Source organism: Daphnia pulicaria, chromosome 6 (genome assembly GCF_021234035.1).
Source record: "Daphnia pulicaria isolate SC F1-1A chromosome 6, SC_F0-13Bv2, whole genome shotgun sequence".
Lineage (NCBI taxonomy): Eukaryota > Metazoa > Arthropoda > Branchiopoda > Diplostraca > Daphniidae > Daphnia > Daphnia pulicaria.
The window spans coordinates 12,206,895-12,230,283 of NC_060918.1; the positions used below are offsets into that span (position 1 = coordinate 12,206,895).

At 37.9% G+C, this 23,389-nt stretch overlaps 9 protein-coding genes, 1 long non-coding RNA gene and 1 pseudogene across 12 annotated transcripts; 6 read left to right on the plus strand and 5 right to left on the minus strand.

Annotated features, from left to right (window-relative positions):
• Nucleotides 1-135: 135 nt before the first annotated feature.
• On the plus strand, nt 136-9,844 carry LOC124344121 (sulfoquinovosidase-like). Of its 3 annotated transcripts, XM_046797573.1 has the most exons (15): nt 136-284; nt 5,551-5,794; nt 6,485-6,685; nt 6,749-6,944; nt 7,019-7,084; nt 7,188-7,266; nt 7,340-7,541; nt 7,604-7,745; nt 7,806-8,024; nt 8,101-8,248; nt 8,326-8,480; nt 8,539-8,688; nt 8,745-9,551; nt 9,654-9,699; nt 9,755-9,844. In XM_046797573.1, the coding sequence occupies exons 2-13, from the start codon at nt 5,741-5,743 to the stop codon at nt 9,182-9,184; spliced, it is 2,052 nt and encodes a 683-aa protein (XP_046653529.1). In that variant the 5' UTR covers nt 136-284; nt 5,551-5,740; the 3' UTR covers nt 9,185-9,551; nt 9,654-9,699; nt 9,755-9,844. The 3 variants fall into 3 exon arrangements, with proteins under 3 accessions (XP_046653529.1, XP_046653531.1, XP_046653528.1); XM_046797575.1 differs by lacking the exon at nt 136-284 and having other exon boundaries at nt 5,781-5,871; XM_046797572.1 differs by lacking the exons at nt 136-284; nt 5,551-5,794 and adding an exon at nt 5,965-6,425.
• Nucleotides 304-1,766, minus strand: LOC124344213. The gene is made up of 5 exons (XM_046797719.1): nt 1,527-1,766; nt 1,395-1,459; nt 1,094-1,318; nt 904-1,026; nt 304-839 (listed from the first exon to the last, which is right to left on the minus strand). Exons 1-5 carry the CDS (start codon nt 1,594-1,596, stop codon nt 549-551), a joined length of 774 nt encoding a protein of 257 aa, XP_046653675.1. The 5' UTR covers nt 1,597-1,766; the 3' UTR covers nt 304-548.
• Nucleotides 2,621-5,661, minus strand: LOC124344170 (annotated as a pseudogene).
• LOC124342090 (centrosomal protein of 41 kDa-like) lies at nt 9,528-10,518 on the plus strand. Its single transcript, XM_046795061.1, has 4 exons — nt 9,528-9,699; nt 9,755-9,992; nt 10,062-10,218; nt 10,276-10,518. Exons 1-4 carry the CDS (start codon nt 9,528-9,530, stop codon nt 10,516-10,518), a joined length of 810 nt encoding a protein of 269 aa, XP_046651017.1.
• Nucleotides 10,519-11,108: 590 nt separating this feature from the next.
• Nucleotides 11,109-12,492, plus strand: LOC124344215 (proteasome subunit alpha type-6-like). Its single transcript, XM_046797721.1, has 7 exons — nt 11,109-11,324; nt 11,406-11,500; nt 11,590-11,671; nt 11,754-11,909; nt 11,970-12,032; nt 12,105-12,315; nt 12,378-12,492. Exons 1-7 carry the CDS (start codon nt 11,249-11,251, stop codon nt 12,433-12,435), a joined length of 741 nt encoding a protein of 246 aa, XP_046653677.1. The 5' UTR covers nt 11,109-11,248; the 3' UTR covers nt 12,436-12,492.
• LOC124344248 (small nuclear ribonucleoprotein Sm D2) lies at nt 12,493-13,258 on the minus strand. The gene is made up of 3 exons (XM_046797766.1): nt 13,124-13,258; nt 12,728-12,983; nt 12,493-12,658 (listed from the first exon to the last, which is right to left on the minus strand). The coding sequence occupies exons 1-3, from the start codon at nt 13,126-13,128 to the stop codon at nt 12,551-12,553; spliced, it is 369 nt and encodes a 122-aa protein (XP_046653722.1). The 5' UTR covers nt 13,129-13,258; the 3' UTR covers nt 12,493-12,550.
• Nucleotides 13,259-14,474: 1,216 nt separating this feature from the next.
• Nucleotides 14,475-16,646, plus strand: LOC124344243 (cofilin/actin-depolymerizing factor homolog). Its single transcript, XM_046797761.1, has 5 exons — nt 14,475-14,739; nt 15,573-15,696; nt 15,763-15,887; nt 15,953-16,081; nt 16,145-16,646. Exons 1-5 carry the CDS (start codon nt 14,737-14,739, stop codon nt 16,211-16,213), a joined length of 450 nt encoding a protein of 149 aa, XP_046653717.1. The 5' UTR covers nt 14,475-14,736; the 3' UTR covers nt 16,214-16,646.
• Nucleotides 16,647-16,743: 97 nt separating this feature from the next.
• LOC124344252 (protein YAE1-like) lies at nt 16,744-17,349 on the minus strand. Its single transcript, XM_046797771.1, has 2 exons — nt 17,171-17,349; nt 16,744-17,102 (listed from the first exon to the last, which is right to left on the minus strand). Exons 1-2 carry the CDS (start codon nt 17,249-17,251, stop codon nt 16,893-16,895), a joined length of 291 nt encoding a protein of 96 aa, XP_046653727.1. The 5' UTR covers nt 17,252-17,349; the 3' UTR covers nt 16,744-16,892.
• A 678-nt stretch (nt 17,350-18,027) lies between these two features.
• LOC124344280 lies at nt 18,028-18,509 on the plus strand. The gene is made up of 2 exons (XR_006919640.1): nt 18,028-18,341; nt 18,409-18,509. It is a non-coding gene; the product is annotated as an uncharacterized LOC124344280 (long non-coding RNA).
• Nucleotides 18,480-19,085, minus strand: LOC124344251 (signal peptidase complex subunit 1-like). Its single transcript, XM_046797770.1, has 3 exons — nt 18,945-19,085; nt 18,827-18,886; nt 18,480-18,758 (listed from the first exon to the last, which is right to left on the minus strand). The coding sequence occupies exons 1-3, from the start codon at nt 18,969-18,971 to the stop codon at nt 18,528-18,530; spliced, it is 318 nt and encodes a 105-aa protein (XP_046653726.1). The 5' UTR covers nt 18,972-19,085; the 3' UTR covers nt 18,480-18,527.
• On the plus strand, nt 19,054-22,049 carry LOC124344126 (GRIP and coiled-coil domain-containing protein 1-like). The gene is made up of 9 exons (XM_046797580.1): nt 19,054-19,279; nt 19,388-19,554; nt 19,621-19,779; nt 19,852-19,997; nt 20,082-20,213; nt 20,279-20,423; nt 20,486-20,650; nt 20,709-20,862; nt 20,929-22,049. Exons 1-9 carry the CDS (start codon nt 19,189-19,191, stop codon nt 21,840-21,842), a joined length of 2,073 nt encoding a protein of 690 aa, XP_046653536.1. The 5' UTR covers nt 19,054-19,188; the 3' UTR covers nt 21,843-22,049.
• Nucleotides 22,050-23,389: the final 1,340 nt, after the last annotated feature.

Genomic DNA, 23,389 nt, shown 5'->3' on the forward strand with positions numbered 1-23,389 from the left:
CTTTGTTTATCAAAATTCTTTGCGATATTTCTTAACCAAAAGGGTAAAATATAAATTTTACCCAATAAATATGCGAAATAAAGTTTCCACATTAAACTGTATCAACATTGCAGACCAGTCTAGACGTGATGAGACTGTTCACGTGTTGCTTGTAATCGTATTTTTCAGAGTTTTCAAATTGTTTAGTTATCGCACCATATTTACCAATCTGGAATGAGTAGTTCGAACTGAGGTCAAGTAAAAGAGAAAAATGGAGTACAGCTTTAATTTACATTTGCAAAAGGGTAAGTCCAAAACCCTTTACTTAAGGTACAAACAATGTATTGTCTCTAGAAAACAGAACAATGTTGGATAGCAAAATATTTTCGGAGTTACATTTAAATTGACAGGTAATGAGGTAACTATAAACAGGATATAAAGGACTTCTTGGTAACAGAACAAATTTTGAAAGAAAAGTACATAAATACTTCATACTCTCATATTTTACAAATACCTGGACAAGATTTCGAAGTCTGAACATGAGATTCAATGACAACCATAGTCAATTATTATCTATCGAAAAATCCAGTTTGTGCCAGTTTACGGTGAACATTTGAAATGGCTTTTTCCACGTCAACTTTTTTTAAACGACGTAGATTGTCAATGGCTCTCCATATGTCAGTTTGTTCGAACCACGTTGTTTCAAAGTAGCTTCCCAGTCCTCCACCTGCCGATAAAAGATAAGCTTCCGCAAAACCAAATTCTTGTTCACACGAAGTAGAACAACAGACTGCAAAAGTGTTATAGAGCTGTTCGCGTAAATCTGTTTTCAATTTGTGTTTTGACAATTCAGCAGACACCTACAATTCGAGTACTCCATTTTAATGCGCGGTGGAGTGAAATAACTAAGTTAATAGATGTTACCTTTTCTAGCATCCGACTTTTTGATACAAGAACATCTGCCTCTGGAAAAGCCTTTCTTACGTTGGGCAGAAGCTCCTCTCGATTAACAACGACAGATTTTACAGTTGTCAAAGGATCGTTGGACTGAAAGTAAAATCAGGATATAGCTTAGCGAGTGATATCAATTAATTGGAAAATTGTCTAAAATTACCGATGTGAAGATTTTGAAACAACACGCGATAACTTTTAATAAAAGTTGATTTGGTAGTGTGACAAGGCAGACCGTATAGTCTGCGCCGTCGTCATTATCAATGACCGAAATGGCCAGTAATGTCTTTTTAGAGTTGAAAGAATAACCGGAGTGTAAATGGATGACAAGGACATCGCCATGACGCTGGTATAATTTTCTCTGTGCGTTTGACTGGCGATAAAGTGCCTGGTAAAAAGAAAAGTGATCAGATACAGTAAGTTTACGTTATCTGATCTTGAACATCCGGAGCTGCGTGACATACCAAGACGTGACCTGTTCTCGAGCGAATAACGCGAAGTGGGTTAGAAATCATCAGGAGCTCGTCATCTGATTCGAGAACATAAAAATGTAAATGAGAATTGCAACTGAAAGGCGAAATAAGCAAATTACTTACCTTGATTACAAATTAATAATTTGACGGGATTATGGTGTAGATTCGCCCGAGTTAACACAAGCCCACGCATTCGGTCGATGTAATTGATTTCGAAAGAAAAGGAACAATTTGTCGTTTTCGTAACGTTCACATGTTGATCACAGACAAATCTAATGAACGAGTACCTCCATTGTTCATCCAAAGGCTGTGCAATCTTAAGTTACATAAAAACCACAAATGTTAATAAAACTTTACCGTGTAGCCTAATAGCCTGGGTTCCGGACATCTCGTACCCAAAAATTCTCGTACTCATTTTTTCAACCATCTCGTACCAGTACGAGATGGTGGTACGGTGGCATCTGGCGGTAGAGAACAGTACCGGCTGGTACGAGGTGGCTGGCATAATCTTCCGGCTGGTACGAGTTGGCTGGCAGAAGTTTCCGGCTGGTACGAGATGACTGGCAGAAATTTCCGGCTGGTACGAGATGGCCGGCAGAAATCTCCATTCTAGAGGGAGCCAAAGCCCAAAGGGGAGCGCCGAGCTGGATGTCCGGATGAAGTCCGCCTTGAAGAGCGCCTAGCCGGTGACTGATAACTTAGTACGGCCGCGGCGACCTTATATACTGCGGCTCGAGCATGCGCCACCTTGTGGTCAGTACGAGATGGCAGTACGAGATGGCTGATATAGATATGGATAGCTGATCGTATTCAGTGTACTGCGCGCGTTTCTTTATCGATAATTATTTCAAACAGAATGCCACCCACAACTTACGTTCTGTGTGTTTGGCTTCAGTTGCCGAATATTTTTGTTTCTTCGACGGGAATTTTGCAAAATTTAACAATCTTATTCATTAGGATATTTGTTCCACCTTTTCTTCCTACCCCCTCGAAAATATGAGATAGTTCACTAGTGTCGTCAAATGTGACAGTGCCCGGATTATTAAGTGTCCACTTCTTGATTCAACATAAATTTTGGTTAGATAAAAAAGGATACCTCGTCCTGCGCGATTGCGAGGCTTATTTAACTGTTTTGTGAGGGGTGTAATATGTGTGATAGAGGAATTTTACATGTATGTATGTGGGTGTTGACTTGAGCAATCATACGGCCTACAGAACGAACAATACACAAGATCAGATATAACAAGGTAGCAAGAATTTTTATTGTTCGTTCAATTTATAGGGTCAGTGGGAGTCCATATACTGAATGTCGGATAAAAGCAATCGGGTTCGAGGTAGTGGTCGAGGCTGAGGTGACAACACCGTAAGCATTTGCCGTTCTAAATCCACGTTATTCCTGTTGTAAATGCACGAAATGTCATAAATAAAATAACATCTGATCTAGGACGTCAAAACTTACACACAAATAAACCCAGTAACGTTGGTCTGAATAATATCATCTTCCCCGGATTTAGCCATACTAATTGAAATCAAATGATGCAATAATTGCTGGCCTGCAATAGAGGGAACGTCAAAAATAAAATTTGTCAGTCTCTAAATTATATAAAAAATCTATAGGCCTACTTGGCTGAACAGTGACTAATTTCGTAAGTTGATCTTCCGCTTTCATTCCGAGAGGCATTAATGAATCTGGTAAGGCCGGCGCACCAATTTTAAATATTTTAACATCTGAAAATCTCACTTCAAATGAGTGTGGATAAAACTGGGCTGCTGATCCGTAGAAATATTCGCGAATTCTCTGATCTCGAGATTCTACTCTTGCCTGCCGACTCCGTTCCACAACTTAACACAAACAATAATTCCAGAATTAAGAGTTGTAGCTATGACAGACACAAATAACTAACAAGCATGAAAACATACTCTGCCACTTTTGGGTTGAAATACAACTTTCACGGTTTCAGGTAAATCACGCACTAGTTCGTTGTAAAGTCGCTCTTGGTCAAGGACGATTATTAGATCAACTTCAAACGCTTTGGCTGCGTGAATAATCATTTGATACCCTTGGCCCTTTACCCAGCCACAGGTGTTGATTATTACTCCACTAACAGCATCTACACAGAAATTTAAATAATTTGAATAATTGAATGAATATTACTTTCTCTCCTACTCTGTCGATTTGCTTCCATTCTCTCTGCAACTGTTTGGGCTAATTTGGTGACAAGTAAATTGTACAGCATTACATTACTCCCAGTTCTTTGTACCCATAGTGGTATATTAGTGGGCATACTTGGGAAAATCCTTCTTCAACATCAGCAGGACGTTCAATTGCCATTGCACCAATAGTGCATGGAATGGAAAGTTGTCCCTGGCCAACATCTAAATCAACATATATAGGCCTATTTAAACATAAACAAATTTGATTCTATTTCTTTAGATATAAAATGTTTTATTGTGTTTTCTTAATTTGTCTACCTTCTACCCATTCTCACTGCATAGTTCAAAAGAAACTTGCAAACTGTTGATTTTCCAACATCTGTTGGACCAACGATCATGGCTATAGGGCCTCTTTTAGTCTTGTCAGCATAAGCTTTCTTCCTTATCTAAGGAAGAAATAAATTAAGAACATACACACAAAACATAATATTGGAAAACTTTTAAGTAATACAATTCAATCTGCATGTTTACAATTACCTGTTCTAATCCAGCATGTGTATTGAGATAAATAATCATTGGAGTTTCTCTTGCCACATAAGCCGCTTCTGTTTTCCCTCTCAGTTCTAAAAGACAACCTTGCCATGTGAAAACAGCGATCTTGGAACCACCACCAAAACTGTACACTTTTCCTTTGACAATTTCTGTTCCAAATACTTCTGCCAGTCCAGATTTCAACTATGAAAGAAATTAGTTAGCTAGTTAGGTTAAAGTTATGCCTTAAACAAAAATAATATTTGTTGCGTCTCACTTGAATATTTTGGATCAACCTCCTCCAACAGATCACTATAGAATGGCTTCTGGCAGGAAAGTATGGTGCCAAAACTAAATTGGCAACGAGACCAAATTTTTAGACTGGAGGCAGCCAACGAGTTAACTAATGAAAACAAACAATCCAAGAAAGAGCATGTAGTACAATCGAGGGCAATAATGCCTTTTCTGCTTCTGGCTAGCATTTTCTCAGTCTTTATCTAAACAAAGTAAAAATAAAATGTTAAGAATGCCATAATAAGCTGAAAAATGAGCTTACATACAATGATTAGGTATTGGAGGAATACCTCCTGGTCTGGTATATACAAGCTTTGAGGCTGTATAACATGAAGCTGATGGATTGGGATGTTGCCTGCTCTGTGAAAAATGTATTGCATCAATGAAAATATTCAAATTAAGACCAATCTTTACCTGTTCTATGCAGCACACGAAATGTTTACAAAGGCAACGATCTTTTTTAGTCTGCTATCGTGTGGTTCACCAATACAGCAACCATAATTCCTGCATTAAAAGAAGTTTGAGGAAAAATATGAAATACACTGCTAACATAATAAAAAAATTCTTAAAAAGTTTATTGAAGGGTGAATAATCACAAGCATAATCATCCTATACCATGGCATAATTGCTGGGATACTTAGCCGGTTGCCTTTCTATCGGCCATCTCGTACTGCCATCTCGTACTGACCACAAGGTGGCGCATGCTCGAGCCGCAGTATATAAGGTCGCCGCGGCCGTACTAAGTTATCAGTCACCGGCTAGGCGCTCTTCAAGGCGGACTTCATCCGGACATCCAGCTCGGCGCTCCCCTTTGGGCTTTGGCTCCCTCTAGAATGGAGATTTCTGCCGGCCATCTCGTACCAGCCGGAAATTTCTGCCAGTCATCTCGTACCAGCCGGAAACTTCTGCCAGCCAACTCGTACCAGCCGGAAGATTATGCCAGCCACCTCGTACCAGCCGGTACTGTTCTCTACCGCCAGATGCCACCTCGTACCACCATCTCGTACTGGTACGAGATGGTTGAAAAAATGAGTACGAGAATTTTTGGGTACGAGATGTCCGGAACCCAATAGCCTATATCACGTTACGCAGAAATTTTAGTTTGACATAAAGTAATAAAAATATAAATCGCCATCTTACCACTCGATTATAATCCTGAATTAAGCAGCTAGATGCTATTCGTACTGGAGAACCAAACTGACGAAGGTCCAGCACCAGCTTCTCAACTTCTTGAAAGCAATTGAAACGATGTCCAACACGAAGAAGGTCCATGACCTTGGCTGCCATTGAGTGAAATGTATTGCGGAGACTGAATGAACTAGCACAACCTAACACTTCGAACAGTTGTTCTAGACTGAATGTTCACTCATGTGGTTCTTCAGCTTTTTAAATGTTTGACGAAAACCCTCAAGGTCAGTCTATAGATGTCTCATAACGCCGCTAATCTTTTCGCTGCTGAACCCTTGCCATGTCGGAAGCCGTTATTAAGGTAAAGTTTCCGTTTTTCTCTTGTTTCTGAAGTGTGCGCTCTTCAAAGTGAATTTAGCAAAATGGGCAGAATCAAATTTCAATTCGTTCAACGCACAGAAAAACCTTTTGGGTTTTTTAGTAAATTGATTTTTTTAGTCTACCCTGATTAAATAACTGTTGACGGCAAGTTATCGTGGAAGATGCGCAAAAACAAAAAAACAGTTTAATCTGTGTTGCATAGAATAATCTTTACAGTGTCATTTCAACATGTTTTTAATGTGGGACTGAGTTGGGGTTTACTCTAGCTGTGGGAATGGGATGGTTAAATATCAGACGAGAACTCTCCCAATATTTATTGTAGTAGATAAAGAGATTTTACGTAAGATAGAAGGATATTACTTGTCTGGGCTATTCGATATTCGGGTAGAAGCGCAGACGTCTGGCAAAAGAATGGATTCGTCTTTAAAATGTGTATTCCTTATTTCGTTAGTTTATTGTGTTGTTAAAGTTAATAGCCTTACACTAACCCAATCTTTCGAGAACCAATTCGTACTTTTCATTGATGACCAACCTGTAAGGAATTGCCGAATGCTTAATTCTATTGCTTATTTAAAATGACATTTCTCTCCTAGCTAATTGAACACAATGGCGTTGAACCTGCTATTGCCGTTGGAAGTAGCAATACCAATTTTACCGAAGATCAAGGGAATTTCATCATCAATGAAGATATTTTCGAGAAAATAGAACTATCAACGTGCGACACTGACCAAAGTGGAATGCCAACTCTCTTCAAAGCTCGATGTTACAACGCAGAATATTTTCCAGAAATTGTAGTAAGTTGTTAAATTAGCATACTTGTCGTCTATACGTGGATTAAAATCGGCCTTGTTGCATAGGTGGATGTTGTGGTTGAAGAAAAGGACTCGACTTTGTTCCGGAAGTTCGCTGTGATTAATGTCACTCTTTCTGGCCGGGATCGACTTTGGTTCCGATTAGCTTCAAACTCCACAGAGAAAATTTACGGCGCTGGGGAACAGTTTACCTACTTAAACTTGAAAGGCCGTGAATTTCCTATGTGGATTCGCGAACAGGGCAAGTTATTTCTATTCCTGAAAATTAAAATTGTTATCACACAAAACTATTGTTATAATCTGATTGAGGTGCAGGTGTTGGTAGAAATCTATCCAGTCCTCTTACACAGATAGTCGAATCAGGATCACCAGGGGCAGGAGGTATATAGTGACTGATGGCTTTTTAATGCACATTCTAATCTTATCTACTCATTCAAAGTTAATTTTTAAGAATTAGCTAAATGTTTGTGATTTCCTTATATAGGTGATTACCATACTACATACTACCCGGCTCCAATCTTCTTGTCCACGTGGAACTATGTTATTTCCGGCAAACAAAAGAGGTTTGCTAATTTATAAATTCAAATGTTACGTGATGAAACTACTGTACTTGTTGCTTTAATTTTTAACGTAAAGGTACTCCATCTTGAATTTTACCTCTCCTACGAGAAAAGAAATTTATGTTCATGATAACGAACTGATACTAAATGTTGGAACAGCTGCTAACTTGATGGAACTAGTAAATGGAATAAACCTCGAAGTGTCGCGAATTTCTCCAATTCTTCCGCAATGGATTTATAATGGAGCCATTATTGCCGTCCAAGGTGGAACCCAGAACGTAAATATTTAAATATTACTACCGTCAAGTCCATTCCTATGAATTATGAAATGTTTTAAAAGATGCTTGACAAGCTTCAGCAGTGCCTAGATAATGGTGTTAAGGTCAGTGCCATTTGGATTCAAGATTGGGCGGGTAAAATAGTAACGTCTTTCGGCTACCGAGTATTTTGGAACTGGCGTTGGAACGAAGAGCTTTACCCAGGTCTTGCAAGTTTAATACATTGACAAAGAAATTCTCTAACTAAAACCTGTTTTATGATAGGACTGGATTCCGTCATATCTAACTTGGCAGAGCAAGGGATTCAAGTTGCGGCTTACATCAATCCACATTTGAATGTTGAAGGGGATTTGTTTCTAGAAGCAGATACTCTTGGTTATTTGCTCAAAAATGATCAAGGTGAAACTTATAGACAGGATTTTGGCGGATTTCTTGCTGGAACAATTGATTTCTCGAATCCTCTGGCCAAACAGTGGTACGCTGGTATGTAATTTTTTTATTATTATGCTATTTGAATTGTATTAATTCTTTCATCCATTCCATCCTGGTAAAATTTTAGATCTTATTCAAAAAAACATCATCGAGTTTGGTTTCAAAGGATTCATGGCAGATTTTGGAGAATATACGCCAATCGAAGCAGTCAGCGAGTCTTCAGATCCGTATGAATTTCATAATCTTCTGCCTGTTCTATGGGCCAGCACAGTTCGGTACAGATGATTGAGTTTATCAAACAAAATTATTTCCTTTCCTAAATCTTCTCTCCTTCATACGATCATTTGTTCAGACTCGCTTTAGAACAAAGTGGCACATTAAATTCAGTTCTACCGTGGGCAAGATCGGGATTTACAGGCGCCCAATACTTTCATTCAATGATGTGGGCAGGTGATCAAAACGTGGACTGGTCAAAGTCTGATGGATTACCCTCTAGTATTGTTGCAGGTATTTAAAATACCATCTGCGATCAAGTAATGCTAAATTAAATCTTTTTATATCGTAGCTCTTTCGTTGGGTCTGTCCGGCTTTGGTCTCAGTCACAGCGATATAGGAGGATATACAACTCTAAATGGAATATTGACTCGTAGTGAAGAACTGTTGTTGCGCTGGGCTGAATACAGCGTTTTTACACCTTTGATGAGAACTCACGAAGGTAAAATTTTAATTGGCCAATTGAAGTTTTCAAGTAACTGCAAAGAATTTGTTTAGGGAACAAACCGGAACTAAATCACCAAGTCTATTCAACCAACGAAACTCTAAAAAGCTTCGCTCGTTTATCAGCGATCTACACATCTCTCACTCCCTATCATCAAGAAGTAGTTTCTCAAGTATCAACACTTGGTACTCCAGCAATGTCTCCTCTGTTTCTTCATTTTCCTGAGGATTTAGAAACTTTCGAAATTCAATACGAATTCATGTACGGCTTCGATTTATTGGTAGCACCTGTCTTGGAACCGTCCAAATCTAACCAGGAAGTCTATCTACCATCGAGTCGTTGGATACACTTTTGGGATGATGATCAGCAGGTTGTTGAAGGCCCTACATCAATCACGATTAACGCCACTTTAGGTAAAACGCCAGTCTTTTTCCGTGCCGATAGCAAGTGGGCTCCGCTATTCAGTGATATCCGCAACCGCTTCAACTATTAGTATCTGGTTTATGATGCTATTTGTCTTTGATAAAATCCTACTGCAAAGTTCCATACAATTGTTTTGGGAATTCTTAATGGGTTCATTAGTTTTTGTAATTTCAAAGCGATTGGCGGGATATATTAAACACCACCTAGTGATGACAAGACGTATTATTTTCGTTTTTGGTTGCCCATAGCAACGAAATAACTCAAGTAGATGTGATACCTACCAGATCTTCAAATTTCAAAATCAAAACACTTGTTAGGACAGTTTATTAAATAAATCTTGATAGTTAAGACGCGATTTTTATAATTAAAGTATGTCACAGTTCCGAAAAAATGAAAATACATCCAAGAAGGGAATGTCATCAGCTTCTCAGCGCTCGGTAGGCAATTCATCCAGTTCATCAGAAACGTTAAGCCTAGTAGTTAATTTGAAGCTAACTTATCTAATCGTGTGCTTGATTCATTTTTACTTACACCTGAAGAAATCCAAGACCAGATTCGAAAATGTCATTCCTAAAACAAATTCAGGTAATAGTTCAAAATTGTTTTCCTTCGTGTTTATTACTATGTTTGCAATGATTAGGCTATCATGTTGGAAAAATGATGGAGGATTTCGATATCATCCAAAGAAACTTCCACTTCAAACCTGATGAGATTTTTCCTAGAATCAAAATATCATTGCTGGTATCTTTAATTTGTGAAAGTGTATATCTTGAATCTGAATCTCATCAAGCAAAGAATGAAGAAGAGTTGGAAGAAGCAGCTGCTGTTATTACTACAAAGTCTACCCTTTCTTCATACAGAACATATCCAGATAATGAGTAATGAAATCCTTACCAATCTAAGAAATCATGTTTATTTTAAAAATTCATAAATAAATGTTTAAACAGTGATGAAGATAAAAAGGAAAGCCATCAGAGGCCATACATCCTTCTTGATGTGAGAGATGTTGATGAATACAACAAAAATCACATAATCACGGCTGATAACTATCCTAAAAGTCTGCTCTCTCGCGCTAATTATGAAACACCTTCTCTTCTCAAATATGTTGGTATAAAAATTATTTCAAATTGAAATATCTTATTCATAATTTTTGCTTCTTAGAAAAATCATCCTGAGCACATTATAGTAGTGTATGATGAAGATGAAATACTAGCACCCCAAGTGGCTACAACTCTAATGGAACGAGGTTACGAAAATGTTTTTATGCTCAGTGGCGGATTAAAGGTGGCCAAACATTGTTTTCCGCATTCATTGGTTGTGACGTCAGGGATAACTATGAGCGTGGAAACTAGTCAAATATTAACAGCACAGCTTCAACAAATGAGCTTCCGTTATCGTAAATGATTCATACAAACAATAACATAGATGCTTGGCTTCAAACCTAGCATGTCTAGGATCTCCTATAAACGCAAAGCTAATTTTAGAAATTCAATATTTCAAATGTCTTCAAAAGAAAACTTTGTAAATATTTGTGCCTGATTTATTGTTTATGCTGAATTAGCTTCACATATTGCTCACTTGTATCTGTATAACAAGATAAATTTATATTCACCTATGTCACAATACAAGAAATTTGTTAGGTTTACTCCTTTTCGCAGAACGAAAAAATTCCTTTCAGTATTCTTTTTTTTTTTAATTTTTGACACGATCGGAACAGCTTCTCTTTGTAAATATATTATAACCCCATCAATTTGGTAAGGACATTTATTTTTATGCTCACAAATAACAATTCAATCCTAAATCCTAATACAAGACATTTTTTACTTTGAAATTATATACAATTTGTTGTCGTTCGTTCAAATTTTCACGGTTTTCCGCTTTGATATCCCGTATCCGCCGTTATTTTCGCAGGATGGGTTGCTTGTAGCTAGTGTCCCCTGGTGCTCTAAATTAGAAACTCATGCCCGGTATTCTTGTAGCAGAAGACCTTATGCCAGCGCATTTCTTCAAGTCATTCCTGGCTCCAGCGACGACAGAAGTTGCTGACTGGTTCTATTCGAGCGTTATTCTTAAACCAAACCATTAGACATCAAATATTCACGTTGTCAAAAGCATCCTTTGAATTTTCTTCATCATGTCTCGAGGTAGTAGTGCAGGATTTGACAGGCATATTACGATCTTTTCTCCCGAAGGTCGCCTGTACCAAGTTGGTAAGTAACCGTCAGATATTTATACTTCAAAGCAAGCAGGTTGTTTTACCTTACAATAAACAATTTTAAATGGTTTAACAGAATATGCATTCAAAGCAATCAATCAAGGTGGCCTCACTTCAGTTGCCTTGAAAGGAACTGATACTGCTGTTGTTGTAACCCAAAAGAAAGTCCCTGTAAGTAATTTTCTACAATCAATTTTAGCATTTGATTTAACTATAAATATTGAATTTGACATTTTACAATTGTTCAATTATTTTATCAGGACAAGTTGATTGATCCATCCACTGTTTCTCACATCTTCAAAATTACTACTAACATTGGATGTGTTATGACTGGAATGACAGGTCTGTTGATTTTAAAATTTACAATTTCTTTCTAATCAAAGATATGCAAAATGTATTTTATTAAATGTATTTTTCTGCTTAGCTGATGCTCGTTCTCAGGTTCAGCGTGCTCGGTATGAAGCTGCAAACTGGAAATACAAGTATGGCTATGAAATTCCTGTAGATGTCTTGTGCAAACGTATTGCAGACATTTGCCAGGTTTACACCCAGAATGCTGAAATGCGTCCCCTTGGTTGCAGTAAGATTTCCTCAGTAATTCAAGTTGTAATGGAGTTTTATTTAATTTTTTCTTGTGTAGGTATGATTGTCATTGCATATGATGAAGAATTGGGGCCTGCTGTATACAAAGCGGACCCAGCAGGTATATATCTAAAATAGGGTGAAAAGTTCTCAAATTGTATGCTTTATTGCTGTTTTACTTTTCTTTTTCAAGGATATTACTGTGGTTATCGTGCTACTTCAGTGGGTGTTAAACAAACCGAGGCATCGTCGTATCTTGAGAAGAAATACAAAAAGAAACAAAACTACACCCATGATGAAGTTATCCAGCTTGCTATTACAACTCTGTCTCATATCCTAACTGCTGATTTCAAGCCATCTGATATTGAAATTGGAGTTGTTTCTAAGGATCAACCAGGATTTAGGTAAGAAAATGTGCAAAATATGTAAGTCTAGGAAATTAATGGGACTGATCTAATTGTTATAGAATTCTGTCGGAAACTGACATCGACAAGCATCTGACTGCAATTGCCGAAAAAGATTAAGTATGATTTTGTAACTTTTTCTTTTAACATTGGAATAAAACGAGATAATAAAACACATTTTCCGCTGTTCGGTTTTTTTATTTCATACAAAAGTGAGAAAGATAAACACATACAATTATTTTGCTCCAGGAGTACCAGCCAGAGGATTTCTTAATACTAATATTACAGAATCTCCACGTAGAAACATTTTGGAGATAAAACGATCCTTGTTGACTGGTTTGCTCTATAACATAAATATACAACTGTCACTGTTGATAGCTGAATGAATGAATGCAGAAATAGTGAAAATTACCTTCTTCTTTCCTTTCCCTGTTCTGGGAACTTCAGTCCACATTTCCTTGACATTTTCTAGAACCATATTGCAGTGACGGTCAAAAGCTTTAACACGTCCCAGTAGCTTTTTGTTGTTACGGCAGTTGATCAGGACCTGAGTGTTGTTTTTTACACTCTGAGTCAAAACTGAAAGTGGTCCAGTGTTGAATTCTTCTTCTTCCCGTTTGGCCAATTCCTCCGGTGTCATCTCCGACTTAGGTTTGTTTGCAACAGCCCTATGGAAATAAACATTTATTATTTAGTGTCCATACGAAACTGTCATGTAGACAAATCTGCAGAAACGGAACACGTTAACTAGCTGAAAATATAGATTGAAAAATTTTCTATTTTAAAATTGAACTTTAGCTTTACTTACGCCATGATAAATAGGAGGATGTAAACGGATAGAGAAAAATTCTTTGGAATATTTTTGAGCCCGGCTTCGTTTAACTTTTCAAACCGTTATTCACTTGTTTTTCGTAAACAAAACGTACATGCTGCGTTGTCATATTGTATGAATCAGCATTAGACGGTTGATGCTATTTTATGTCTTATTTGCGATTTAATTGCCAAAAATTGTTTTTTAATGTTGACTTACATTTTTAAGTGACACGTTTCAATTTCTAGTAATTGTTGTGAAAAGAAAAGAATGAAACTTGCCAAGAAAAAATTTAGCAATCCCAGACGTCTGGGACTCTGTACTGGAATTCGTTTTAGTCGAGAGGAAAGGAAATACAAACCTCAGAAAGTAGAGTCAAGAGAAAACCGAAGCGGTTGACAATTGTCAGCCGACAGATGTTATGTTATGTAGCATAGCTTGTCTAATGCCATATATGGACATATTCCCCCCGTATGCACAGACTATTCTTTCTCATGGTCCCCAATGGAGAACGCTTTCCAGCGTTGTTGATAAGTCATCCTGAAACGGCGAAAACTTTCGAATCACGCTGTTATCGGCTGTTCATTGTGCGAAGGCGATCTATGGCAATTGAAACTTTTTGGTCTAAATTATAGAAACAGAGAAAGTTGTCGACACCGGTCCCGAGAGTTTCAGATTTTTAATACATAGGGGAGGGGAGGGCAGATTAGAGGGAGGGGAAGTAAAAATGTGAGTCATCGATGTCTGCCCATAAAAGGTCATCCTCCCCGAGAAACTGAATGAAAGAATAAGTGTGCAACTGGCCCAATAATTTTTTTTTTCCGTTAAAACACTCTGGCGAGATGCACACCATTTATTAGGAAGTCGGAATTATCATTTAGAGTCGGCATCTATTTCCTCAAGCAGAAAAATCTGCGAATAGAGGATTTTACAGAAAAAGTTACTTTTCGTAACTCTCTCCAGGTTTGTGGTTTGGGCTCCCCTTTTTCGGGTTAACAAGCGCCCGATATGGACAACCAATCAGAGAATGTGCAACCAGTACACACAAAATTCTCTACGATCGGCATCTTCCTTCAATCGCTAAGCAAGCAGAGACCCCTGGCGTTTATCCGAATTTATCTAACGACATTTGAGATTTTACGTAACAGCAAAACAGAATAAGAGTAAAACAAATTATTTTTGAAATGATTAAATAATGCGTCCATCATTATATGTTTTATTTGTGATAAATTAGTGAAGTGTGTAATATGGTCGTCATAGGCATCGTTTGACGGCGCTGTATTCCGCCCCCAGATGACGCGCTTTTTTTGGGTGTGGACTGGGTAGCGCCAAGTTTTCTCAAGTTTAGGGAACAGCCGCCATTTTGCAGTGCGAGGTCCCGGCCGGTGTAGAGAAGTCTACTCTGAGTTTCCCCTCTTCTTTCGCCGCGCCACGAGTAAAATCTTATCGAGGGCATTTTCTCTCTCTTTCTCTCACTCGCACCACTCACTCCCCCCAGTGCCGTCTCATCCCGCAGTCATTCGGGTTGATCTTTCAGTTTAGGCGTCTTTGAGCTTTGCGTGAAATTTTTCTAGACTTTTTTCTTTCTCACATTAAACTTATAGTCCAAAATGGTGAGTAACGTTGATATTGTCATGTCGTTAGAAATGTGTTTGCTGTATACGTGTGGAATTCTTCCAATTTCTATCCCAAAGTCCTCGATTCAGGGAGAAAAGTTCTATCCTTGTGTGTGCTTGACTGACGAACGCGGCAAGGCTTGGCGGGGGGCCGGCTTCCCATTCTGAATTTAGCTCACCTCGGTTGAAAATTTCGTCTAAGCTCACATCTCTATGCATAGGTTGCGAAATTCCCTAACATATTCTTCAACTTTAGCAAGCAATTTTTTGTGTCACCATGTCTGAGTTAGAGTTTAGTGCATTTACCGGCTATGCGTGGTGTCATGTTCTTCAAAGATCTCTTTGTAGTAATGGACTTCCGTTCCACTAGTTTTTCACTCATTTGGGGTATAGTAATGCATACCTTACGTGTGTGTAATCTTTTTTATTTCCTGCTGATGCAAGTCACTCTTGCGAGGTTTGTTGACTTGTACTGGTTAGGCATTGGCAACTCGTACGATAACGTCACCTTTTCGGCGACTAGACCTTGGAACAGTAAGATGAGATACACGAGAAAGAGTCTTATCATTTTCTCTCACTTCCGGTTTTACGAGACCATAATTATAGTAACTTCCTTCCTTGTTGAGCCTCGTTTCATCGCTGTCAATTCGATATGCCGGATTGTTGCATTTTAAGAACCATTAAGAATTTCGAAATCTTAGGGTTTGATGTGTAGTCAGCTGAAACTAAAATGTACCTTTATCAATAATTTTTTTTTGTTTCAATTTTTGCTTATCAGATATCAAGTTCAAGGGTATAATTAATCAAATTCTTTTTTTTTTTGTTTTCAGGCGTCTGGAGTTACTGTCACTGATGCTTGCAAGCAAGTGTTTGAAAAGATCAAAACCAAGAAGGATTATCGCTATGTGGTATTCTATATCAAGGATGAGAAATTCATTGATGTTGAATCTACTGGTAAGGAATCAAATGAAATATTGATTATAAGCATTGTAAAACAGCATTCGCTTTTTCTCTTATTAGGAGACCGTGAGTCTAGCTACGAATCATTCTTAGAAAAGCTGAAGATAGTTAATGGAGCCGAGAAGGAATGTCGTTATGGCCTTTTCGATTTTGAGTACACTCATCAATGCCAGGGAACTCAAGAAGTAAGATCAAATTCTCAGTGGTTTTGTTGGACACTTGTAAATAGCTTTTATATTTTTCTCTGCAGGGTAAAAAGGAAAAGCTCTTTTTAATGTCATGGTGCCCAGATGATGCAAAAGTGAAGAAGAAGATGTTGTATTCTTCGTCTTTCGATGCTCTGAAGAAAGCTCTCGTAGGAGTGGCAAAGTACATTCAGGTAAGCTCACAGTAGTGTTTTCGTGTCACTATCAGTTGATCTAATCCATTTTTTGCTTTACAGGCGACTGATCATTCAGAAGCTTCACCGGAAGCCGTTGAAGAAAAGTTGAGGTCTACTGACCGCATGTAAAACATCGGATGAGTGACAGAGATGAAACACTTTTCACAAAATTTTTTTAAAATAAGAATTCCTTCCTCTTGTACGATGAAATTGGGATGATTTTGTTTTTTCGTTTTTTTTTCCTTCAAACTTGTAATCCAGGTCATTACGAAAAAAAAAAACATTGAAATTCTACTTGGAACACTCTTGATATTTTTTGTTGTAATACTTCGGTTTTTGTCTTCCTCCCTAGTCTCACTTACAGCTCCGTTTTTTTTTTTTTTTTTTTTTATTGTCTGCCTCGCTCAGTGATTAATTTTTTGTGAACAAACAAGCGATATGGGCCCTATGATTGCCAACTAATAGGGTAAATGTTTTCCAATACGAAAAGGTGTTCTGTCCAATTAATCTTTCCCTCCCCTTCTTAATTGAACAAAATAAATTGCCAGCTTCATAAAAAAAAGGTTAAAATTGTAGGCATGTTTAATGGTGGAAACGCGAAACTTGCTGTGGTCTGCACGTTAAGCTGTTGAATCTTAATGGAAACTAAAAAGGGTATGGATAGTTTAATTCTTATATTGATCCATTTTCAACAGAACATCAGGCCCCCAACCAAATATTGGTTAAAACTTAAGACTGCATAATATGATGAAAATTTATTTAGAAAAAATCCACTTGAAAGTTGAAATATGCTTGTGTTCAAGCCATCCTAGTTACTGTCATGGTTGATTTCTGCGATAGCTGTTTTAAACTTTTCACTCAGCTGTACATCACTGCTGTTCTTGAGCATGATGGCACTCAAGAATCCTTTAATTTCTGCTAAACGCTGACTTTGTTGAAATCCGGCTAAATAACCCTGGTCGAACCCCTCTTGTAATTTTCGCTCTTTTCCCTCGGTAAGACCTTCAAGATAACCTTGCTAAACGAAAATAGAAGTATTTAACCTATAGTGTCAACTTTGACGCAAATTAGAATTTTAAAATTTACCGAATGGCATGCATTCTGTAGCTTATTCCAGGTTAGTTTTGAAACGTTTCCATCATCGGAATCGGAATCAGCATTTTCCATTGTAGTAACGGTTGTAATAATGAAGTTTTTAGTTTGATTTTCTAAACATTTTATTCTGTCAAGTGTCAAATCTAGGTTTTTTCATCCCGGAGTTGTCGGATGACCGAAAATCCGATTTGTAAGTTAGGATATTGTCATTTTTTGTTGAAATTTTATAGTTAAAATTATTATCTTTTTATCTATAAAATCTCCCTACTCTTTTTAAACTGGCTATTACCGAGCGTGAGCTCTCAGCTAATGATGAGCTCATCGAAAAACCTTAGATCTATGACCACACCACGAAGATGAGAATTTTGTCTGATGTCATTGTGCTATATCACCATCCCCGCCATCAAATTAAAATTGAATTTTTTGGTGCGTTACCACACAGATCGTTAGAAAAATTGGGCCAAATGGTGAGAAACAGATGGCATGAAGAAGAAATCGTGAAATTAGCCTAGCAAGATTACTCTGACCAAGATGTAAAACCTCACATCAACCTAGATTTGTGTTAAGACACAGTTTCTGTTTTACAGATGCGGTAGAAATAAGAGTAGAACTACGTATATTTTTACGAATGCTGCGTTTCAAACAAAGAATTTATGAATCGTTAGCACATCAAAGAAGGAAGCATCGACATCGACAGGGATAAATATTGGATCATTTTCCTGTTTGTTCCAAACCTGTTTTTAAACAAGGGTTAGTTTGTTAGTAATATAACATATTTTTTTTTCTTCATTTGGCTTAACTTGTCCGCTAGTTATAGGCTCTAACTATAAGATAGCGACGACTTAAGCCAACTTGAATTGCCTGATCGTCATCGTTTTTTTGCACAATTGCACGGAGACCGAATTCATTATTATTTTATATCAAAGTTATATGACTGCTTCCCAACCTTTTTAAAAAAATGGTAGAACTACTTAGAGACAATCATCAATGATCGCAGGAAAGAGGGGGAGACAGGTAGCCTACTTTTTTAGTAATGTTATCAGTTCTACAGTCTGTGGAGTGTGGACTTCATTAGCTATGCATAAGTGCTGTTGAAAGCAGAATTTCTAGAGTGGTTAAGCTTATGCTTGCAATAATATGGCATGTGAATTTCATCTTGAATGTAAATTTAAAAAATAAATGGATAGCTTAAAAGTTCAACTTATTTTTACATTTTCTGATTTTAACAGGAAAAACCAAAACTGGAGTTGTTTAGTCATTAAAGGAGCCTATTTTCAGGAATAAAGGTAAGTCCAAAATATTAGATGTTTAATAATTTTTTATTTTTCATTGAAAAATCACACAGTGTTTACTTATTCTTTTTCTTTTGCTTGGATGCTGTAGTAACAACTTCTTTTTGTTCTGTTTTGGTGGTATCTACAGTAACCTCCTTACGAGGCTTCCTCCAGTTTAGACTCTTTCTGCGATACATGGGCCAGGGAGGTAGTGTGACAATCGCAGCAATTAGTACACCAACTCCAAGAACCAAAATTGTCTGAGAAAATTGTTGGTTGACATATCCTATAACCCAGCCAATAACCTAACAGCAGATTTTGAAATTGAAATTGTTATTCTGGCAACGGTAATCATAAAAATTTAAAACTTTACCCCAAAAACCACAACAATGATGTGCGATAACTTTTCGGCGAAATGCTGTCCTTCATAGTCCTAAGTAAAAGTTTTTCGTTAAAAAAAAATTGAGGATTCTTCAAGTATAAATACTAACCATGTGAGTATCAAAATTGAATGCCATTATGAAACAAAAATTAACAGTTTTCAAGCAGTGGCTCTTTGAAAATTTATTTTGTTTGACATGTACAACCGGTACAACTTACGAGAGGTGACGTGTAGAAAGCAGCCGCTGTGTATACACAGTTACAATATCTTCCGCTAGGCGAAGTCAGCTGCTGATGTGGTTGAACGATAAAAACAATGTAGGTAAATAGAACAAATTAAATAAATTAGCAGAAATGGATAGATTAACAAAAAAAGAGAAGGAGTATAAAGAAGTAATTGAACAGCAAAAGGAACAGCTTGGTCGTTATGAGAAGAAATTGAGGGGTAGGTTTCATTATATTTAAATATTTTTGAAGTGTTTTTAAGTTTGAATTCTACCATCACATTGTTTTTAATATGATTTTAATTTCATAACTTTTGTGTGTTTCTTAGATGTTGTTCAGGCCTACAAAGGCATTCAAAAAGAAAAGGAAGCCTTGGAAGCAAGTTTAAAGGCTTTGGCTGAGGCCAAAAATTCAACAGATGATGGAAATTCTGCAGAAAATATTTCTGGAATCGATTCATCTGCATCTCTTGAAGGCATTAAGAATGGCACAGAGGTATTCAAAAATTCATGAAATGTTTGTTTTTTCTGAATCCTAATGGTTATAATTTACTAAATTAAGGATGGAGCTTCTGCAAATAAGGAAAGAGATACTATTAGACAACTGAAAACCCAGTTGACTACTTTATCTGAGTCATTGGCAACCATAACTGCTGAAAAATCAAGAAGTGAAGCTAATTTCCAACAAGATCGCAAAAGACTTTTACTAGAAAAAGAGAGTGTAAGTTTACTAGTTGGTTGAATTTCATTAAAACATAGGAAAATCATGTGTATTTTTTTTTCCTTTTTATAGTTGGAGAAAGCATTAGCAGGTGCCTGTAATCAGGCAGACATTGCCTCACAGTCATTTAAGCAGCAACTGTCTGAGCTTAAATCTAATCTTAGCACTGAAAAGGCTGAAAGAAGCAGAGAGTCAACAAATAATCAAGTGATTCTGAGGTGTGTGAATCAAGTGATTCTGTAAAAAATCTCTCATCCAGTTTTATTTATCATTCCTTTAGCCCTATATTTTATTTTTTGCAGAGAACTGCAGAAAACTATTGCAGAAGAGAGGCAAAAAAGAGAAAACCTTGAATCAGAATTGAATAGTAAATCTAGATTGTCACACCAAGCTAGCAACCAGTCTTCAAACCAACTGGAAGTTGCTGAAAGAAAGTAATCCCTAATAAACTTTTGTTATAAAGTTTTTCATTTTAAATATTTATTTTCAAATGTTTTAGGTTTCGGGATCTCAGCAATGAACTTGAATCAACTAAAATGAAACTGTTTGCTGCCGAGCAAAAACTCCAACAGCCATCTCATTTGATGCAACTCCAGAACGAAATGGCTGATTTAAAGATACATCACCGATTGGCTATCCAGCAGGTAAAAATTTCGTTCAAACTGAAAGGTGATTATGATGTCTAACTTTACTTAATGAAATACAGGAACAGCGAAATGCGCTCGAGGCTAAGGAAGATGCGCGAAAGCTAGCCGAAGCTCATGAAAAGAGAGTTGCCAGTTTAGAAGCTCGCTTAGCGGAATTTTCCGAGCGGATCGGTTCCTATGATCGTTTGCGACAACAAGACCTGTCCACTGTTTCTAAACTTAGGGTGCGTACCACTTTAATTATTATTTCGATGAGTATTTAAAATTTTTTTTGGTTGTCAGGAGCAATTGAACACCATGCAAAGTGCACCAAGCCAAGCTTCCAATCACAACGAAGAAGAATATGACGTTCCAAAAATTATCGATAAAATAACTTCATTAAAAAATAGATTAATGGAAGTCAACCGTCGGTCGAATGCAAACATTAATCTCGCTGGTAATTTGTTTAGTGGTATTTCCTGATTTTTTAAAATTAGTAATTTTCTTTTATTTCAATTTATAGCGATTTTTGAATTGGACAATGCCAGTTCAGACTCTGATTATCACGAAGTCTGTCAGTTGGAATTGCAGCAACTGAAACAAGAACTTGAATGGTACAAACGCGAGGAAAAACCAGTCGACGTAAAAGCAGTTGCCGTAGCAGCTCACACTGAAGAAGAAGTCAATCAAATGCGTGTTCAAATCCAGTTCCTCCGCAGTGAAATGGAACACGGTGAAGAGGAGCATAAGGATTCGATGCGATCGATCCAAGAATCTTGGGCCAAGGAGCGTAGCGAGTGGAAGGATGAAATGGGCCAAATGGAACGCACGTGTCGTGTTCGTGTTGCCGATATGGAGCAACAGCTTCAAAAGCAAAGGGAGCGATCCTTGACGCTGTTGCAGGAAAAAGACGAAGAACTCGCCAGCCTCCGCGAATCGTTAAACTTGAAAAGCGGATCGGCTTTGTCTCCTGTCACTTCTAGTACTAAAACCAGCGACTCGAATGACGAGTGGCCTGAATCCTTGGCCCCTCTTGCCTCGATGACGTTAGGAGCTTCTGCCAGTGGTGGGCAAATTTTGCATTACGTGGAAGAACTAGCCCGGAAGGAGGGGGAGATTCTTGGGCTGCGTCGTTCCAAGAATCAACTGGAAGCCTCCCTCCGTGAAATGCAAATGGCCTTTGTTACCATGGAGCATAAAGTTGCCGAGCAGAAACAGCATCTGCACGAAGAACTGGCTCGTTTGGAGCGCAATCAATCGCGGGAAGGCGCTAATTTGGAATACCTGAAAAACGTCCTTTTGGAGTTTTTTCTCCACTCTGATCCGTCCTCTCAGTCTCACATGTTCAACGCCATCGCCGCCTGCCTCCATTTTTCACCGAAAGAGATCCAGCGAGTGCGATCCCAGCATCCCAAATGGAAACTGAATTTGGTTTGATCCAGTCCTGCAGCATTTTATCCGCCAGCTATTCTTAGTAAGTTGGAAATCGCCTCTGCGGCAAATTTTCACTCTTTCCATTTCCAAGTGCCCTTGTATTAGTTTCATAAGACTATATATTATATTATGTTGCTTCAGTTAAACCACTCGAATTTCAAATGGAATCGATTTGTCTTAATCTCAATATACCAACAGTCAAACATTTTATATTCATCTGTCGCAACAGAAATGGCCATTCAGTCATAAATGTTGCGATAATCGTCGTTTATTGTAGAGAGAAATGACGACTCTATCAGTGTCACGTTTTGTGTTTACTGTCTATCATATCAAAGTAGGTTACTAATTTGATGTTGACCTCCTTACGCTGGTGAATAATCCCTTATGCAGAATCTTTTGAATAACAACAATCGAAGACCTTGAAACAGTTTGTGTTGCACAATTTTCCTCGTCTCGGAGCCCATTTCTTCTGAATGAGACACACAAGTGCTGCTGCATTCACACCCAACAATAAAAAGAGGAAATCCAAAACAGCAAAACACTTTTACCCGAGAATAGAGAAAGTGAAAGAATCTTTTCTTTCTTGTTTTTAATTCTTGAAAGCGAAATAAGAAAAGGCGAAACAATATCTAGAATGTATTCCGTCTGGGTCCAGTTACCATCGAGTCCATACGCAAGTGTTTGTACAACACAGCAACTCTGCGGGCGGTTTTCTAATAATGAAAATGATGTGAATGAATGCTAACGTAACAGTCACGTTATTATCAAGTATATAGACTGCGTGCTGGAGCAACTATATAGCCGTCGAGTTTCTCTTTTGTTTCTTTTTGGTAACAGAAACCGGTCGCATTGAACGCACGCTCGGTATTTTACATTATTTAGTTGTCTGTTGGATCACGAGAGAGAGAGAGAGAGGGGAATAATAAGAAGAGAGAGAGAAATATTACGGCCGACTGGTTCCCCCCATTTCCGATGGCTTTTAAAAAAAAGAACAACGTGTACATTTAAGTTTGCCCCGAGGGTCTGCAACTTTCGATTTCCTCAGACTTGAGAGTGGGGATGTGTGAAACATGTGGTTGTCTAGCAATAAAAATCCGGCGAATTATAATAATTTCCGACGTAGGATATTTCAAAACTGCGCACGTTAGAAAATAGCAGACGATCTGTTTTTGGTGCTGGCGTCGTGGAAAATTTGACGTTGAAGCGAAGTCCTGTTTCCAAGCTTCGCCAAAATGTTTGTCATTGTTTTACTGAATTATCACATGAGCTTTGTTGGAAGATGAATAATTCTTTTCTTCTTTGTGTGTGTTGGACAATCATTCGGATGCATATCTGAATTGGCACGAGATCAAAAAGACCTTGGATGTGTGGCTGAAAAAAGATCCTGAATAAGTGCCGCAGGGCGAAAGGATTGCTCTTTAGCCGCACCCCGTGACGTCACACGATTCGGGTTGCTAAACATAGAGGGGGTTAGAGAGTAAAAGAAACACACAAAAGTTCGTGTGCTGTGCAGCTCCATAACTTTCGGCGTAGCCAAGGCCGAAAACGAG

What these genes read in the sequence shown, in the direction of transcription:
- LOC124344252 (XM_046797771.1), bottom strand. Translation starts at nt 17,251, where the DNA reads ATGGAAAATGCTGATTCCGATTCCGATGATGGAAACGTTTCAAAACTA. An exon ending in TACAGAATGCATGCCATTCG is followed by an intron (nt 17,103 to 17,170) that starts GTAAATTTTAAA and finishes ATTTTCGTTTAG; the next exon opens with CAAGGTTATCTTGAAGGTCT.
- LOC124344251 (XM_046797770.1), bottom strand. Translation starts at nt 18,971, where the DNA reads ATGGCATTCAATTTTGATACTCACATG. An exon ending in TCAATTTTGATACTCACATG is followed by an intron (nt 18,887 to 18,944) that starts GTTAGTATTTAT and finishes ACTTTTACTTAG; the next exon opens with GACTATGAAGGACAGCATTT. An exon ending in TCATTGTTGTGGTTTTTGGG is followed by an intron (nt 18,759 to 18,826) that starts GTAAAGTTTTAA and finishes ATCTGCTGTTAG; the next exon opens with GTTATTGGCTGGGTTATAGG.
- LOC124344121 (XM_046797572.1), top strand. Translation starts at nt 6,171, where the DNA reads ATGGTTAAATATCAGACGAGAACTCTCCCAATATTTATTGTAGTAGAT. An exon ending in AATATTTTCCAGAAATTGTA is followed by an intron (nt 6,686 to 6,748) that starts GTAAGTTGTTAA and finishes CTTGTTGCATAG; the next exon opens with GTGGATGTTGTGGTTGAAGA. An exon ending in CTATGGGCCAGCACAGTTCG is followed by an intron (nt 8,249 to 8,325) that starts GTACAGATGATT and finishes TCATTTGTTCAG; the next exon opens with ACTCGCTTTAGAACAAAGTG.
- LOC124344126 (XM_046797580.1), top strand. Translation starts at nt 19,189, where the DNA reads ATGGATAGATTAACAAAAAAAGAGAAGGAGTATAAAGAAGTAATTGAA. An exon ending in AATAATCAAGTGATTCTGAG is followed by an intron (nt 19,998 to 20,081) that starts GTGTGTGAATCA and finishes TATTTTTTGCAG; the next exon opens with AGAACTGCAGAAAACTATTG. An exon ending in ACCGATTGGCTATCCAGCAG is followed by an intron (nt 20,424 to 20,485) that starts GTAAAAATTTCG and finishes AATGAAATACAG; the next exon opens with GAACAGCGAAATGCGCTCGA.
- LOC124344243 (XM_046797761.1), top strand. An exon ending in CATTGATGTTGAATCTACTG is followed by an intron (nt 15,697 to 15,762) that starts GTAAGGAATCAA and finishes TTCTCTTATTAG; the next exon opens with GAGACCGTGAGTCTAGCTAC. An exon ending in AATGCCAGGGAACTCAAGAA is followed by an intron (nt 15,888 to 15,952) that starts GTAAGATCAAAT and finishes TTTTCTCTGCAG; the next exon opens with GGTAAAAAGGAAAAGCTCTT.
- LOC124342090 (XM_046795061.1), top strand. Translation starts at nt 9,528, where the DNA reads ATGTCATCAGCTTCTCAGCGCTCGGTAGGCAATTCATCCAGTTCATCA. An exon ending in AGAACATATCCAGATAATGA is followed by an intron (nt 9,993 to 10,061) that starts GTAATGAAATCC and finishes ATGTTTAAACAG; the next exon opens with TGATGAAGATAAAAAGGAAA. An exon ending in CACCTTCTCTTCTCAAATAT is followed by an intron (nt 10,219 to 10,275) that starts GTTGGTATAAAA and finishes TTTGCTTCTTAG; the next exon opens with AAAAATCATCCTGAGCACAT.
- LOC124344248 (XM_046797766.1), bottom strand. An exon ending in CAGGGAAAGGAAAGAAGAAG is followed by an intron (nt 12,659 to 12,727) that starts GTAATTTTCACT and finishes TTTATGTTATAG; the next exon opens with AGCAAACCAGTCAACAAGGA.
- LOC124344215 (XM_046797721.1), top strand. Translation starts at nt 11,249, where the DNA reads ATGTCTCGAGGTAGTAGTGCAGGATTTGACAGGCATATTACGATCTTT. An exon ending in TAACCCAAAAGAAAGTCCCT is followed by an intron (nt 11,501 to 11,589) that starts GTAAGTAATTTT and finishes TTATTTTATCAG; the next exon opens with GACAAGTTGATTGATCCATC. An exon ending in ATACAAAGCGGACCCAGCAG is followed by an intron (nt 12,033 to 12,104) that starts GTATATATCTAA and finishes TTCTTTTTCAAG; the next exon opens with GATATTACTGTGGTTATCGT.
- LOC124344213 (XM_046797719.1), bottom strand. Translation starts at nt 1,596, where the DNA reads ATGCGTGGGCTTGTGTTAACTCGGGCGAATCTACACCATAATCCCGTC. An exon ending in GTTTCAAAATCTTCACATCG is followed by an intron (nt 1,027 to 1,093) that starts GTAATTTTAGAC and finishes TTTTACTTTCAG; the next exon opens with TCCAACGATCCTTTGACAAC. An exon ending in AAAGTCGGATGCTAGAAAAG is followed by an intron (nt 840 to 903) that starts GTAACATCTATT and finishes CTCGAATTGTAG; the next exon opens with GTGTCTGCTGAATTGTCAAA.